General features: G+C 42.2%; 2 protein-coding genes across 5 annotated transcripts in view; one reads left to right on the forward strand and one right to left on the reverse strand.

The window, feature by feature from the left end:
* Positions 1-35: 35 nt before the first annotated feature.
* TMEM81 (transmembrane protein 81) lies at positions 36-5857 on the forward strand. The gene is made up of 2 exons (XM_081865267.1): positions 36-601; positions 4715-5857. The coding sequence occupies exon 2, from the start codon at positions 4888-4890 to the stop codon at positions 5680-5682; it is 795 nt and encodes a 264-aa protein (XP_081721393.1). The 5' UTR covers positions 36-601; positions 4715-4887; the 3' UTR covers positions 5683-5857.
* A 7731-nt stretch (positions 5858-13588) lies between these two features.
* CNTN2 (contactin 2) overlaps positions 13589-16728 on the reverse strand; it is a 62750-nt gene continuing 59610 nt past the window's right edge. For all 4 annotated transcript variants that reach the window (XM_081866332.1, XM_081866331.1, XM_081866329.1 and 1 more), the window contains exon 23: positions 13589-14788. In XM_081866332.1, coding sequence (XP_081722458.1) covers positions 14777-14788 — 12 coding nt within the window. In that variant the 3' untranslated portion in view covers positions 13589-14776. The remainder of the gene's footprint in view (positions 14789-16728) is intronic.

Raw genomic sequence — 16728 nt, forward strand, 5'->3', positions numbered from 1 at the left:
GAGCAGGTCTTTTAGGAACTTCCATGACCCAGATTTTATTTCACCTGCCCTTCACCAGCAGCTCCCAGTATTAATTCAGAATGAGAAACAGTTAAAACATGTCACAAGAATAATAAAAATAAATAAATACACACACTATTTATACATCCTGCAGAGGATTATGGTGTTAATGTATATATATATATATTTATTTGCCCTTAGAACCCTAGGGACAAACCAGCTAGCTTCCTGGTTCAGTATGGTCTTCTTAATATCACCTTTACAATACACTATGCTAGTATGAATGTAATGGTTTGGCATTGCTGGCATGATGCTACAGTTGGAACAGCTGGTTTGTGACATCACAATTTGATAACTCCATCGGCATCGCAGAGGCATTAATGACTGAATGAACACTGAAGAAAAGAGCAGGGTTCAGATCCTTCTCTCTTAATGGTTAGTTTGGAAAAATGGTAAACTGCTTGACTGATGCAGTCCTGATGTTCCTCATCTACAGTGCTGCAAATTTAAAACTACCTGCAAATTCCAAACTAATCTTTGTAATTTCTTGTACTTTGGTAGTATTTTCAATTTGAATCCACAATGCACAAGTCACTGTTGCGTAAGTATCGCTTCTTGTTTTGCCTGCTTTCCGTGGTACCAGATTTATGAGCGGGTGGGTAGAGCAAGATTATTGGAAGAAGTTGGGGTTAGTGCAAGGTAGTCATCAAACTCCATCCTGGTTCTGGCATCATACATCTACAGTAGTTGAGTCCCCGCCCCCCACATTTATTCAGGTGGCCTCTTCCCCTCCAGGCAGGTCTGCTATAGCGATCTGTGCATTTGGAGAGCATTTCTTTCCATACTGGCCTCAGCAGGCAGGACTAGAGAGTGATTGACAAGCCAGAGCAGTGTGCTAAATGAACGAACTAAGAGTTTTATTCAGTGTATAGCAGCGTCATACTTTCCTATGGTTTGTGATGTTCAGAAAACTATAGTACATTTCAGACTGGAGACCTCAAATCAAAATTCCAGGGCAGGCCTCTTGTCAGAGTTCACTTCTGCTGAAAGTTTGTTTAGGAATTACAATAATTGTGCTCCTACTACTCTTCCTGAAGTACCTTTTACACACATCTATTGTCACAGGTCATAAAATCTATATTGGTAAAGTAGTAACATCGTAACTGGTCCCTGGTTTTGTCTGTCTTTAAAGCTGGCATGTTAAAATGGAAAACACTGCTGTCATGGCAAGTCTGATGCATATTTTTTTACATTGCCAGAAAACCCAAGTTTATTTTTTTTTTTTTTTATAAATATTTATTAAAGTTTTTAAATATAAATGCACAAATAATAAACAGTCTTACTTCTATCACAGACATAATTTCATCACTTCTTTGGGCTCCCTCACGTCTCCCGCTCCCATTTACATCGTTAAAAGTTTTTTCCAAACAAATTATCAACTTGTTTACAATCTCATGTCCACTCATTCGAATATAATCTAGCACTTCTTCCAAAAAAATTTATATTTTCTTTAATCTCACTTATCATCAAATTTCAAATCTAATTTAGTGGTGGCCAGTTTTTTATAATCTAGCATCCTTCTTAGCATTCAACCAAATTACAATGTTTTTGTAGATACTTCTTGAATTTCTCCCAGTCTTCCTCCATCTTCTCTTCTCCCAGGTCACGGATTCTGCCAGTCATCTCGGCCAGTTGCATATAGTCCATCAGTTGCATCTGCCACTCTTCCAGTGTGGGTAGATCTTGAGTTTTCCAGTTTTTTGCGATGAGTATCCTTGCTGCCGTTGTTGCATACATGAAGAATGTTCGGTCCTTCTTTAACACCTTCTGGCCGACAATACCCAGAAGGAAGGCCTCTGGTTTCTTAGTAAAGGTATACTTAAATACCTTTTTCAGCTCATTATATATCATTTCCCAGAAGACCTTCACCTTAGGGCATGTCCACCAGAGGTGAAAGAATGTTCCTTCGTTTTCTTTACATTTCCAACATTTGTTATCAGACGAATGGTATATTTTGGCAAGTTTAACTGGGGTCATGTACCATCTATATATCATTTTCATTACATTTTCCTTCAGAGCATTACATGCGGTGAAGTTCAGCCCAGTGGTCCACAACCTTTCCCAGTCCTCAAACATAATGTTATGCCCAATGTCCTGTGCCCATTTTATCATAGCCGATTTAACCATTTCGTCTTGTGTATTCCATTTTAACAGCAAGTTATACATTCTAGATAATACCTTAGTCTTTGGTTCTAACAATTCAGTTTCTAACTTCGATTTCTCCACCTGGAACCCTAACTTTTTATCATTTTTAAAAACTTCTTTAATCTGAGCATAATGTAACCAGTCTCGCACCTTATCCTTCATTTTCTCTAAACTCTGCAATTTCCAATTGTCTCCATCTTTTTCTAATATTTCCCAATATTTTGGCCATTTAGCCTCCATATTGGGTCTTTTTAGGGCCTTAGCCTCCAGAGGTGAGAGCCACCTTGGAGTTTTATTTTCCAATAAGTCTTTGTATTTTGTCCAGACATTAAACACTGCTTTCCTGACAATATGGTTCTTAAAGGCCTTATTGATCTTAACTTTATCATACCATAAGTATGCATGCCAACCAAAAGCATTGTTAAAACCTTCCAAGTCCAACACGTCAGTGTCTTCGAGAAGTAGCCAGTCTTTTAGCCAGCAAAAAGCTGCGGCTTCATAGTACAACTTTAAGTCTGGCAGGGCAAAGCCCCCTCTTTCTTTCGCATCTGTTAATATCTTAAACTTAATTCTGGGCTTTTTGCCCTGCCAGACAAATCTGGATATATCTTTCTGCCACTTCCGGAAGCACTCCGTTTTGTCCACAATCTGTAATGTTTGAAACAAAAACAACATTTTTGGCAATACATTCATCTTGATAGCAGCAATTCGGCCTAACAAAGAAAGCTTCAATTTTGTCCAACTATCCAAGTCTCTCTTAATTTCAGACCAACATTTTTCATAATTATCCTTAAATAGACTCAGGTTTTTTGCTGTTATGTTTACCCCTAGGTATTTTACTTTTTTAACCATAGTTAGTTCTGTTTCTCTCTGAAACCTTTCCGACTCTATATCTGTCAAATTTTTTCCCAACACTTTAGTTTTCTGTTTATTTAATTTAAATCCTGCCACTCGACCAAAATCCTGTATCAGTTGTAATACTCTTTTCGTACTAGATTCTGGCTCCTGCAGAGTCAAAACTAGGTCATCTGCAAAAGCTTTCAATTTATATTGTTTCGCTCCGACCTGAATCCCTTCCACCAACCGGTCCCCTCTGATCAAGTTCAAGAGCACCTCCAGAACCGAAATAAATAACAAAGGGGAAATCGGGCAGCCTTGTCGTGTTCCTTTTTCAATTTTGAACTCTTCTGTGACCACATTGTTAACTATTAGTTTAGCCTTTTGTTCTGAATATATTGCGTCAATCCCATTCTCAAACCCCCGTCCCACTCCCATTTCATTCAAATTTCCCTTCATAAATTTCCAAGAGATATTGTCAAAGGCCTTCTCCGCGTCTATAAAAATTAACACTGCTTTTGTATTTATATCTGTTTGCAAAAGTTCCAAAACGTCAATAATGTTCCTAGTATTTGCAAACATATGTCTGCCTGGGAGAAAGCCTGCCTGGTCTTTATGAATTACTTCATTAAGAACTCTTTTAAATCTACTTGCCAAAATGTCTGCAAATATTTTGTAATCCACATTCAAAAGGGAGATGGGACGATAGTTTTTAAGTTGTGTCTTTTCAGCTTCAGATTTTGGTATCAATGTGATAAAAGCTTCCTTCCACGATTCCGGCGCCTTCTTCCCTTCCATAATTTCATTACAGACCTCCATCAATGGTTGGATCAGATAGTCTTTTAATGTCTTATAATACTTGGAGGTCAGACCGTCTGGCCCTGGAGATTTGCCCAATTGCATGTTCTGGATAGCTTGTTCAATCTCTTGCTGTGTTATTTTGTTGTTCAGGATTAATCTGTTTTTTTGTGACAACTTTGTTAGTCCATTTCTTTCCAAACCCAAGTTTAGCTCTGGCGGTCTAATTATGTATTAAGGCAGTAAAGAGATACCAGTTGGGGGATCCAGGAAGTTTTTTTGTTTACTGTTGTGCTGCTTCTGTCTTTTTCTTTCATTTTTCAGAGAAGCACCTGATCTTGAGTGACTCAGTATTGGTTTTGGACTGTGGTGAAAGTACCATAAAGCTGTGAGGCTGCAATCCAATGCATATATTAGCAGATGTGAAGTCGCTGTGGCTCTCCAGATGTTTCTGGACTCCAATTCCTATAAGCCCAGCCGGTAAAACGAAAGATTGGTGATGACAGGAATTATAGTCCAATAACAGCTTGGAGGGCTACAGCTGTCCCAGCTCTGGGCTCTAGGATTGCAGCCATAATTAATTTACTAAGTTCTGCTGATTTGTTGATTATGCTAAGCTTTTTTTTATGTGATATGATTGTGCTAGGGAGGCTGTGTCTGCCTGAACATGCCACCCAGAGAATGACTTAACAAAGCATTGCATAGCACTGTGCTACATAGCTGTTAATGTTTTCCCTTTTTTAAGGGAAATTCCCTTATTCCGAATAGGATTCCTCACAAGAAAAGGTAAAAGTTGACAGCTATGCTGTGCTTCTAATTGCACCTTCCTGCTTAACTTTGCTCACCTTTTGAATAAGTTTCTTTCCCTTGGCAGGATGCCACCTGGCTGCTTTTTGTATTCCGAGAATGTCTTACGGCTGGGGAGCGGGTTCAGGAAAAGGCATCTGTTTCACACCACAGAAACATTTATGATATTTTAACAAAGGATGATATTCAGGAGGTCATATAACGAGGCCGCCCAATGGATTGTAAAAGGACTCTCCAAGTATGATGGCTACAGAATCTGGCTTGGCCCTGGGCACATTAGCCTTTGCTTTCTTTGTACCGCTGTCGGTGGCTTCTCATGAGGCAGTGACCATTCCCGAAGCCCTGATGACGGCTTCGGGAAGAGTTGTAGTCAGTTCCACAAGCTGCAGCGTCACCTGTGGGCTGGGTTACAAGGAAGAAGAGTCATGTGAGATTAGGCCTGATGGGCAAAGGAGAGGCTGCAAACGACGGAAGGTGGACTGTTTGAACAGTTGGATCTGTGGGATTCGGCACTTCACTGCCCTAGTAGGCAGGCCGTTCGAGATCAGCTGCCTAACCACTGCGGAGATAGGTCCCGACACCCAGAGCTTCAGCTACACATGGAGGCTGGCCCGAGGCATCATCACAACAGATGATACTCTCTTTGCCCCTTTCAAGAATCCTGGCTTTGTCATTAAGCTTTACCCCGCTGAGGAATACGATGCGGGGACGTACAGGTGCGATGTGCAGTTCATGAAAAACTACAAGGTTGTCAAGAGAATCTACTTTGGACTTCGTGTGATCCCCGGCAACATGGTGGATTTGAATTTTGACAAATCCTTAACGCTGGAACAGCAATCAGAAATTGAAAATAACCAACAGAACGCCACCAGCATGCCAGCCCAGGGTCGGTGGGGCTCTTGGCGCCAGAGGGCTGTGTTTGTGTTTCTGGTTGGCATTGGAAGTGGCTTGGTGCTCGGGGCTGTGCTGCACAACCTTCTCTACTGTGTCCTGTTCCCCAACCACCATGAAAACGATGAAGGTGATGGGGAATGAGATGTGCTGTTTTGTAGACTTGCGATATTAGATTGCTCTTGTACATCACAATTTCACTATGTTAATCTTATCACTTCAGGCTTATGAAGATCATTTGGTGACGTTAATCATAAACATAGTTCCATTTGATTTATTAGAGAGTAATAAAATTCCATCCTGTGCCTTAATGGTAAAAGGTTAAGTGTGGGGAAACTGTTTTCTGCCCACAGGCCACATTTTCTCATAGACAATGTTCAGGGGGCCACATAATGATGGTGGGTGGGGCCAGAGGGGAAAGTGGGTAGGACAAAGGATGAGACTCTTACAGTAGGCTGCATTCCAGCTACGAGAAAGCCAGAGGTTTCTACACTTGCCCACATAACAAACCAACTTCTCCATAATGCAAGAGGTAAAGGAGTTCATGGACATATGCCATGCAGGAAAAAGCACTCGAGGACACTGGGGAGGGGGCCTGCCAAGGGGCATGGCCTAGATAGAGAGCCACACATGGCCTTCAAGTCTGAGGTTCCCAACTGCTGGTTTGAAGCCAAAACCTCTGAAAGGTAGTGCAAAATCTGGGAGTCTGTAACAGTTAGTGGGTTCTGTGGTAAGAGTACATGCTTTGCCTGAGCTACACTACTGCCTTGGTTGACATTCTCTTGGGAATAATATCTGAGAATTTGATGGACGTTCCTTTCCTGTAAGGTGGGTTCCTTGGCCAAATTCATGACAGGTTCTTTCTATGACAGGTGGGCCTCAGTGTGACAGGGAGCTAAGTGGTCCAGACATGCAGACGCTGACACCTTAAAAGGGAAAAACCTAATGTTTTCTTCTTCTTATTGGCTCCCACTACATTTCGGCATTAGCTTGCAGGGTTTTTTAATTTCTCATGGAAATTCTGTATGGTTCCCATTCAAATTTCTCACCATAAACACATATTTGCTAACAAATTTCCCTAATAGCATGCATTGAATGTTATTTTTCACTAAGCTAATGTGTTTCTATACACAGGTTCTCCTGTACACACATTTTTGCACACATTATTTGGTTGGAAAACTCCCAACACAAAATTCAGAGAAGTCCAAATTTCAGAGAGGAGCTTTGCTTTAGTTTGGATGTTTTGGGAAGTGTGAATCAGGTAGGTTCGCATTAAAATCCCAACCAAACTTCTCCTTCCATCCCTCCCAGCATTGTTCAGACAATTTGAACCACCTTTCCACCTCTGAAGGCATAATTGAAATTTAGGGGAGTACTGTACCCCCTGAAAAAATGCATAGTGTATCTATCCTCCATGCATTTGCACAATTTCCCATGGTTGCCATCTCAGAAATTTCCCCAATATTTCAATACAGGATGGTATATTTGCCAGGGTGGGTGCTGGCTATGTTTCAGCTTAACAAAGACTCCACCCCCACTCTTACCCTGATTGCCTTACTTTGTCCAGCTAGTGGGGATATCAGCACTATCTTATTTTTTCAGGCTCACACTTCCAACCTCTTGCTCAAATCATTCCCAACTTCTGGTTGGAAGAAATACACGTTTGGAAATAAGTCACAATGGATATGTTCAATGAAGTCTTTTTGAAGATCTTTATTTAAGAACTGCGTGCTACTGTAGCCAATAAGTAACATTAATCATCATCTGCTTACAATGCTTGGGGGCTTTTTTAAAGTTCTATTCATTTCTTTAAAAAAATAGCGTACAACAAAATTACTGAGAATGTACTTGCGCCACCCCCATTTCCTGTACAATGAAACTGGAATAGAAGAGGCAAAGGAGAGTTCTTGAAGATAGTGTAAGGTTTTCAAGTTAAGTGCGAGGAAGCCAGACCCGTGATTAGGCAAAGCCAGAAGAAAAATGTCTTCCAAGGGTGGCCAATGTGGTCCCCTCACTTGAGGCTGTGAACTGCAACTCTCATCAGTCACCCAGGGCCATTGGCAGTGCTGGTTGGGTTTGCTGAGGGCAGCAGTCCACACATAGGGGCCACCACATGGGCTGTTCCTGCTGTAGTCAGTATCAAAAGCTTGGGAGTCCACATCAGTTGTGTCATTACGATGTGGCTTTGGTGAGCTCCACTGCAATCTATAGAGTAGGGGTGGCCAACAAGGTGCCTGCCAGATGTTGTTAGACTCCAGCTCCCATCATCTCTAGCAAGCTTGGCCAGTGGTTAGAAATGACAGGAGTTGTAGTCCAAAACACCTGGAGAATGCTAGGTTGGGGGAGGCCACAGACTACATTCAGCTTGTGTTAAGTTAATGGCCATGTTACCTGGAATGGGCACATCCAGCCCTCTCCATACATGGCCTTCGGAACGAGTGAATGACCACGTGCTGTTGCAGTCACCTTAGGCCACTGGGTTGCTTCAAAACAGAGAAAGCAGGAATCCTTCCAAACAAAACCATACCATGCATACCACAGAACACATCAATGACATCCCTGACCTTGCTTGACCTTCACACTCCAATCAGATGGAGAAACCTTACTACCATCAGTGGATGAAAGCAGTGAAAGGCAGGCAGGCAAAACACGTTATTTGTGAAAAATAAAAATGCCGGTCAAAGTGTGGATAAAAACAATGAAAATGAAAAACAGTGTGGATCATGCCTTAGTGAATTATTGTACTTAGCAGTCAGGCTAATCAAACCATGCTGTGTAATGGACACAACTATAATAGGGAAAATTTATATTTATATTTATATTTATATTTATATATATCTTGGGGATATATAAGAAGGGGAAAGTTGTACAGTGGTGCCCCGCAAGACGAATGCCTCGCAAGATGAAAAACCCGCTAGACGAAAGGGTTTTCCGTTTTTCGAGGCGCTTCGCAAGACGAATTTCCCCATGGCTTGCTTCGCAAGACGAAAACGTCTTGCGAGTCTTGCGATTTTTTTTGCTCCCCCCCCCTTTTTCTAAGCCGCTTTGCCGCTTTGCCGCTAAGAGCCACTAATCCGCTAATAGCGCTAATCCGCTAAGCTGCTAATAGGGTTGCTTCGCCAGACGAAAAAACCGCAAGACGAAGAGACTCGTGGAACGGATTCTTTTCGTCTTGCGAGGCACCACTGTATTGTATTCTGGTATTCAGTTCCCAACAGCCCCGATCCAGGGAATCTCAACTGCAAGAGGAGGATGCAGAACTGCGGCAGCATCCAGGAAGCTGTTCCCTGCACACCCACAATGTGACCAGCACTGATCTCCCACTAGGTGACTGGCAGGAGGGGCACTGAGCCTAAGGTGGGCACTTGCTTCTCTCTGATGAAAGCAGGGACGGGGAACCCACCGCAGGAACAATCCTTGGCATTACTAGTGATGCCAAGCTGCATGGGGAAAACCTCTGTAGGTCCAGAGTGCCGATTTTTCAATGTCATGGGAAAATGCTTAAGGGTGGGCAGGCTTCAGTTTTGCAGGATCCACTTTTGGGATTGGGAGGGAAAGGAGCAAAGGACGTACACTTGCAGGGTATTGCTACGCAAGTTTGCTTGGAAGCAGATATGTACCAGATAGGCGCTTCAGGACTAAATATAGTAAATTAAAATGAAAGCAGCAATACAAAAACCCACAAATCCACACCTGAATACAAGCTCATAGATGACAGTTTGGGGAACTCCTGATCTAGCTGCAGTCTTTTCACTAACACTGTAAAGTAAGCCAGCATTATTGCAGGTATAGACTGAGAGTAGACCACCTAAGACAACACAATGAGTTAATGACAGAGATTTGATTCAAGCCACGGACTTCATAGGTCATTCCCTTTAGCCACTATGTTTACCCCCAGCTCTCTGGGACCCAGAAATCTTTGCCAATCTAGGTAAAGGTAAAAGACCCCTGGATGGTTAAGTCCAGTCAAAGGCGACTGGGGTTGCGGTGCTCATCTCGCTTTCAGGCCGAGGGAGCTGGCGTTTATCCACAGACAGTTTTCCAGGTCATGTGGCCAGCATGACTAAACAGCTTCTGGCGCAACGGAACACTGGCAGAGACCAGAGCACACACAAATGCCGTTTACCTTCCCACCGCAGCGGTACCTATTTATCTACTTGCACTGGCGTGCTTTTGAACTGCTAGGTTGGCAGAAGCAGAGCAATAGGAGCTCACCCCGTCACAGGGATTCGAACCGCCGACCTTCCAATCGGCAAGCCCAAGAGGCTCAGTGGTTTAGACCACGGCGCCCCCCGTGTCCCAATCTACTGCAAGTCCTCAAGACAGCTATCAGTACATGCCTCTCTACTGTCAGCTTGCCTGAAAACACTGATACAGTATAAAACCTGAACGCATACTGCAGTTTTATTTATACATGGTAAGTTGGAGTATGAATGTAAATGCAACAAAAAGAATATATTTCAATGCATGAAAAGAAATAACACAAATTCAAAAACAAATGCACATATAAATATACATACATACATACATACACACGTAATTTCACAGGGCTATTTATCATACATCCTAATCGTGTCTCACTTTTATATTTTTAAAATACTGCTTTATTTTAAACAGCAAGTCTGAAGTCTAGAGTGACACTCATGGAAAAAAGTCAACTGGTATCCTTTCCAATCAATGTGTCACAGGTGAATTTTGCCAGTAATATGCCAGGGATATGAATATACCTGGCCTGAGCCTCACCTGAGCCCAAGGAAATGTTAACATTTGCAAAGTGTCTCTGGCATGCCCAGTTCTATCCCATTCTACACACATTACATAAACTATAACAAATTGTTTCATTAGCACAGCTATAGGCATGAAGTTCTCCACAGGGCTCAGCCTCGTTTGAAGCCAAGCGGAATTGGAAGTATTCTAGATTGCACGCTAGAATACAACAAGGATGTCTTTTTTGCTTCTCTGGAGAAATTCCCTCATTCTAAAATACAGCCTACCAAAACACATTGATGCACTGCACAAATGCCTACCTTGCATGCTTTTAGATAAGGGCATGGAACACTCTTCTATGGCCCACACAGGGGACATGCTCTGCCTCTCCCTTTTCCCCTGTGTGGAACAAAATCTCCCGCTTGCTTTTCTATACACCCTGACTTGAGTTTGCGCACTGCTGTCAAAATACTCCTTCAGGTCAACAGGAGGGAAGAACTGCAACAAAACAATATATGCAACTGAAAAGTACAATAACATTTTCGAAGCAATTTGGAGTCCTCAAAGTGCTCCTCGTACATGATCTCAGAGATCCTTACAAATCATCCTGAAAGGCAAATCAGTATTATTATCACACCTCCTATTACAGATGAGGCACTGAGGTTGAGTGATAGTGGCTTGTCTAAGGCCACCTACTGCATCCATGGCAGAGGCAAGCTGTGACTCAAGGAACTCTTGGTTTACAGGTCATGTCTCTTAGCCAATCACAACGCTGTGTTAGCTCCCAAAGAAATAGCTTCCAGCTAGAGATAGGCAGATCTGTCTATTTCCAGTCTCTGTCAGTTTCTCACATGTTCGTTCACAAATCTATCACTTCCTGCTTTATCAGTCTGCAATTTATTAAAAATCAATACAGAAATTCATATTTAAATATCATTTAAATATGTATTTTTATTACAAAAATCATATTTAAATGTGTATTTCATATCCATGTGTGCATTTCTAAATCTATTTTATCCTTAAAAAACACCTATTATTATTTTTACACATTTTGGTATGTATTTCGGGCCAAGAAGTGCAAAATTGAAGGTCAACTATGGTCCAATTGACGTATTAGGCATGTATTAGCCTGGGAGATGCAAATAAGGTCAGTCTGCTTAAACATGTGCTCTTTCATCCCCACTTCCAACACTCCAGTGCAAGCTGGAGGATATCTTAAACACTTTCTTCCGTCAGGATAAAGATTTTTTGTTTTTTTGTTTTTTTAAAAAGGCAGCTTGGTTTGGTACCCACCCACCCCTTAGAGGGAGGAGAGAACAACCAAGGGTGTCCCTGGGAAAGAGCAGAAGAGGGATGAGATACAACTAGCTTAACACCAAGGTGGAACTCCTTGGCCAAGGAGGTAGGGCCTAGGCCCTGACTGGATTCATAGACACCCCACCTTAGTGAAGAAAAAAGGCCTTTTCATGCCCTTGAAAAGAGACAAGGCTACATCCCATCAAACTCAACAGAGATGAGCAGAGCAACAAGATGTATCCCGCCAGCAGCCATTTTTAACAGAATGCAAATGTAAAACTATTGGCATCGCACTTATACACAACGCTAGTAAAGTTACTCTACAGTTTTTAGGTTTTCCATATGACCAAAGTAGAGCAGACTATGTTGAGGGGGTGATACAAGACCACTGGAAAACAGGTTTCTGCGCCCTTTTCAGTTTGCATCTTGTTTAAGCATCAAAATATCAAGGCTCAGTTTTTCAAACACCCAGCTGTCAATCACTTGGCCCTCTCTGCCCAGGTTGTCAGGAGAACTCGGCATGCTGGGTGAGCACTTCCTTTTCCATCCCATGTTATATTACCTCTCACTGCTGAGGACAGGTATGGTGAACCTGTGGCCCTCCAGATGTTGATGAACTTCAACTCCCATCATCAGTAATCAGCATGGCCAATGGTCAGGGATGATGGTAGTCCAGCAGCATCTGGAGAACCAAAGATACTCTGAACGCTGCCACCAGTATTTAATTTCTGAAAGAGCAAAATGGTGGAACTCAAGCTTGCCTGGAACCTGCACCCTCTAATCAGATCCCACTCCATGACTATCTAGAGGAGAAGTTAAGGTATGCTGCACATTTTCAAAGGCAACTTGGTTTGATCACTTGATAGGTTCCTGGTCCAAGCTCTAGCTTAATTTAAGCCTAGTATACCACAATGTGTCGTGCAGAGATAACTCACACCTGATGCTTCTGAGTAACTACAAGTGACATATCTTGAGTAGCCACCATTCAATGGTAGACCACATGCAGAAGGTCCCTGGTTCATTTCCCAGTATCTAGTTACAAACAATTTGGGAATGAACTTTGCTTCATATGTTGGAGAGATTCCCTTAATGCCAACAAAACCTCTTAATGCCAACCAATCGACCCCAAACAAGAAATATACCAAGCCTTCAATAAAAATAGAGCAAGAACTCTAAAATTCACATAAAATATACAAAACATAGCTATAACTTGCATTTGAACAACAGAAGAGCTTCCATCAAAAGGGGAAGCTAGCACATAATTTAAGACTAACATTTCTTAAAAGGATGTAAATTATGGAGGACAATTCACATTCTATGTAGGTACCTTAGGACTGGAGCAGACACAATAAAATAGACTTGTAACGAACCTTTTCTTTCTCTAGCTTTCTCCTTTGAAGGTGAGTGAAGTACCTATATTTACCCCCTTATTAGAGCTGATAATGGCTTGGGGAGATGTTGCCAGAGTTAATCACCACCTCTCCAGCCAACCGAGTAGCTACAGGGGTTGCTATCCACATCCATTCAACACTGTGAAATATGAAGAACGCCATCACCAAGAGGGAAAACACGATCATCAAGCCATTTCTGTATGTTTAAGATCTGAAGAAGTTGTCCAGTTGCTAAAAGAAGCAACTCCTGCACCTTAAACATTTCCCTTCAGAGACAAAATATGTGGGCTCAGTAGTAGTAGTAGTAGTAGTAATATACCCCGCCCATCTGGCTGGGTAGCCCCAGTAAGCATCTGTCCTATTTTCTGAGTTCAGGAAAGTACAAGGGTGTTTTATAGTGCGTAACAGGATTCCTACACTAATCTTATTGGTTCGTTCTTACAAGCTGTTTGGGGAGCTGAAGTTTTTCCCCCTTCCTTAGTCTATAAAAGATGTAAAGCACACTAAGAGAGATCGACCAGCTAAGAACAAACATTAAATCACTGAAGAACGTTCTGAGAAACAAAAGGTGTCTGTCAGCATTCTTATGTCTCAGTTCAGGCGCTCGATTGATCTACTATTCAGTTCTGACAGTGATCAGTAGGCATTGAGAGGCATAACATTTCCAAATATTTATTGGTTTGGCAACCACACATGACCTGAGAACTTTCCTACAGGTGGAAAGACATGACAACTTAATAGATTGAATTTGCTCTCAGGTCCAAGGCAGGTTAATGGAAGTTTGGGCAGATGATATTACTATGTAAAAGTGGAAAGAGACCACCTCCAGTCTACCGCATTCAAATGTCCTTTTAGACAGACCCTGAACCTTTCACTCCTGACATAAAAGCTCCTCTGGTATCTCTTTCTCTTCAAAACACCTAATGAAGTGGGGCAGGGGGAGGAGAAGGAAAGAAAACCAAAGGAAAATGCAAGAACTGGTAAATGCATGTGTGTTGCGCCAAGTGTGGCAAAGCACCGAAGATTACAAGCAGCACATACTGGATGGAAGCCACATGGCAAGGCAACTTAATGTTTTTGGTTCCACCCATGAGCCTCAATTTTCTACTTTTGGCAACCCATTCACAAAGCTCTGCTTGCTTCTTCTAAAGTCTGGGGTGAGAAATGCTTGTCCATCACCATTAGCTTTCTCCACTTCAGTTGGTTGCCATGAAAGGCAGTGATTAGACTAATGATGCCACTCAGTGAGTTCTCCTTCATCTTTGAACCCAAGAGTCATCAGTTCAATACTGGCTGGAATGATACAGAGCATGCTCGTCTCTTTGAAAACCTTTCCCCAAAAGATACTGCGTTTATTCTGTAATTTAAAAAAAGAAAGAAAGAAAACAAGGTTCAAGATTGAGTTTTAAGAGTCTGTTTCCTTCTGTACATGGCTTTGTAAGGCAGAAGAATCTACTGAATACAGTAATATGAGACAGCCAGTTTCCAGAATTCATATGAAATTCATCCTTTTGTTTCTTCAGTTAAAAAAAACCACTGACTGATTAAAGACTCGCGTCTTGTATGAAATATTCTATTTTCTAAAAAAAGAAAAAGGAAGGAAAGAGTATATATATATATTTTTCTCTTGAGTTCTTTTCTACTACTAGTTGTAGTAGAAATTTGTACTCCCAATGGTCAGTTGTTGATTTGCTCTCTGGCTTGATGAGGAGGAATCCAACATCTCTCTTTAACAGGGGCTGGTTATCAGAGCTCCAAGCAACCCATTAGTGCAGACAGAATTAGTGAGTACATCAGAGCAACCACTGTATTTGCCACTGGACGGTCAGCAGAATTTTGCACCATCATACTGGTCCCTGTAAGAAAGAAACAATGCGGTTGAGTTGCAAAAACACAAGTAAAAAGGCCCTTTGTTTTGAACAAGCAGAAGCTTCAGAATTTCCTGAAGTGTTTGTTCTGCGTTTTCCATTGTATGCTATGCTACAGGGGAAGGCGAAGGCGAAGGCGAAGGCGAAGGCGAAGGCGAAGGCGAAGGCGAAACACTGGCTCAGCAAGTCAGCATTGCTCCAGTACTGGAGCAAACTCTAGATTCCAGAACCAGTGGGGGCAGATTCTGGGAGCCTGGAGATCAAGGCTATGCATATTTCTGAAGCATGGCTTGGGGTCTGTGTGTTCAATGAATGCATTCTGATGTATGTGTGGAGCTTGCCTATGCTCGCATGCACATATCTGCCACCACCACTTGTGATGACTGAATATGTGGAGTACCAGCCATGCTTCTGAAAGAGGTTCATGTGGTTTGTCCTTTAACTGTCCCTGTTATGGCTTTGGATTGGCCTATTCAAAACACCCCGCTAATGGAAAAACATTTTTGAAATGGTTGAAGCCTATCGTGTGAATGTTTATGTATCGAGAGACATGTCAAGGGTACTTCAATCACCTGCAGTTCCCAGCTTCCCTTCCTATTACACCCATTAAATACCCAGCTCCTCCTGTTACATGAAGGCTGTGCAGATGTTTCTCAGTTTGCCCTTGACTCCCAGTTTATCCTTCTCAGTCCATCTCCCACTGCAGATCTTTCTCTTCCTTTTACATAAGAGAAGTGCTCATGGTAAGATAGGCTAGTTGAAGGATGCCCAACTTTTACTTACATAAGTGAAACAAAGGCCAGCCAGGAGAGAAGTATTCTAAAATACAAGCCATTTATAGTGGAATGTATTTGCACAGAGAGTTTTGTTGATCTAGTCATTCAATTAGTGCATTGCTTAATTGATCACTCAACTGCTTGTGTTGCAATACATTTCTCAATATTATTGATTTACTGATGAAGAACTACTGTTTCACTCTGTTCTTCTCCAAGGTTTTTGTGTGTGTGTGTGTGTGTGTGTGTGTTTTTAACCAAACCAAACACTGGCGTGATTATTTTCTGACTTTGGTTCCAGAGACCTTTTTGAGTGTGCAGCTGATGTAACAGTCCTGCTTCTGTGTGCATATGTCAGCCACTATAACTGGATGTCTTAGGAGTTTGCTTACCACTTCAAAATGAATTTGAGACAACTAAACTTGAATTTTTCCTGGTGGTATGCAATGGTACACAGTACCACCACCTTTTATTGGGAAGGAGGAAGGAGGGGTTCTTGGATCCTGTCACAGCATTGAATCTCCTTCCCTAAGCTGGGCAAATGCTTCCTGGACTTTGGGAAGGAGGTGCAAGGCTCTGACAGGATCCTGGAGCCCTTCCGCCTCCTTCCCGAAGCAGGAATCGTTCTACATGTAATTGCTTTTCCTGGCCCTGAGGAAATTTTGCACCCAGGGCAACTGACCAGAGTACCGGCACCTTTCTTTTCTAGAAACAAGGTACTGGTGCTACTCCACCCTCCACCATGCTCCACTACTACATTGCTTCTTCAACTTCCTAAACACAGGTTCCAAACACATTTCACAGTGGTGGCTGAACCTATACTTCTAGTGTTGTTATGAAAATTCTTACTCCCTGGCTTGGAAGTATGAACCTCAGAGCTGCAAGGCGCTTGCTTCAAGTGTAAGGTCACCCCTGCAGCCCTGTAATTCTTATCCAGTTAAGATTTTAATCCAAGTCAGTGCAGAATTGAACTCCTTTGCCCCCTCATCACATATTTCAATTCATGGTAAACCCAGGGTTTTAATATGCATTAGAATGTTTATGGGATGGGTTCCATGTCCCATTTCACTACCAAATCAAAACACTCTGACTAAATACCCATGGACACTGGGCAGGAGTTCAGGCAAGGCACACTTTCCAACTCAAGTGTGGAAC

The sequence above is a fragment of the Podarcis erhardii genome (genome assembly GCF_964252035.2).
Source record: "Podarcis erhardii genome assembly, chromosome: 6".
In the NCBI taxonomy this organism is placed as follows: Eukaryota; Metazoa; Chordata; class Lepidosauria; order Squamata; family Lacertidae; genus Podarcis; species Podarcis erhardii.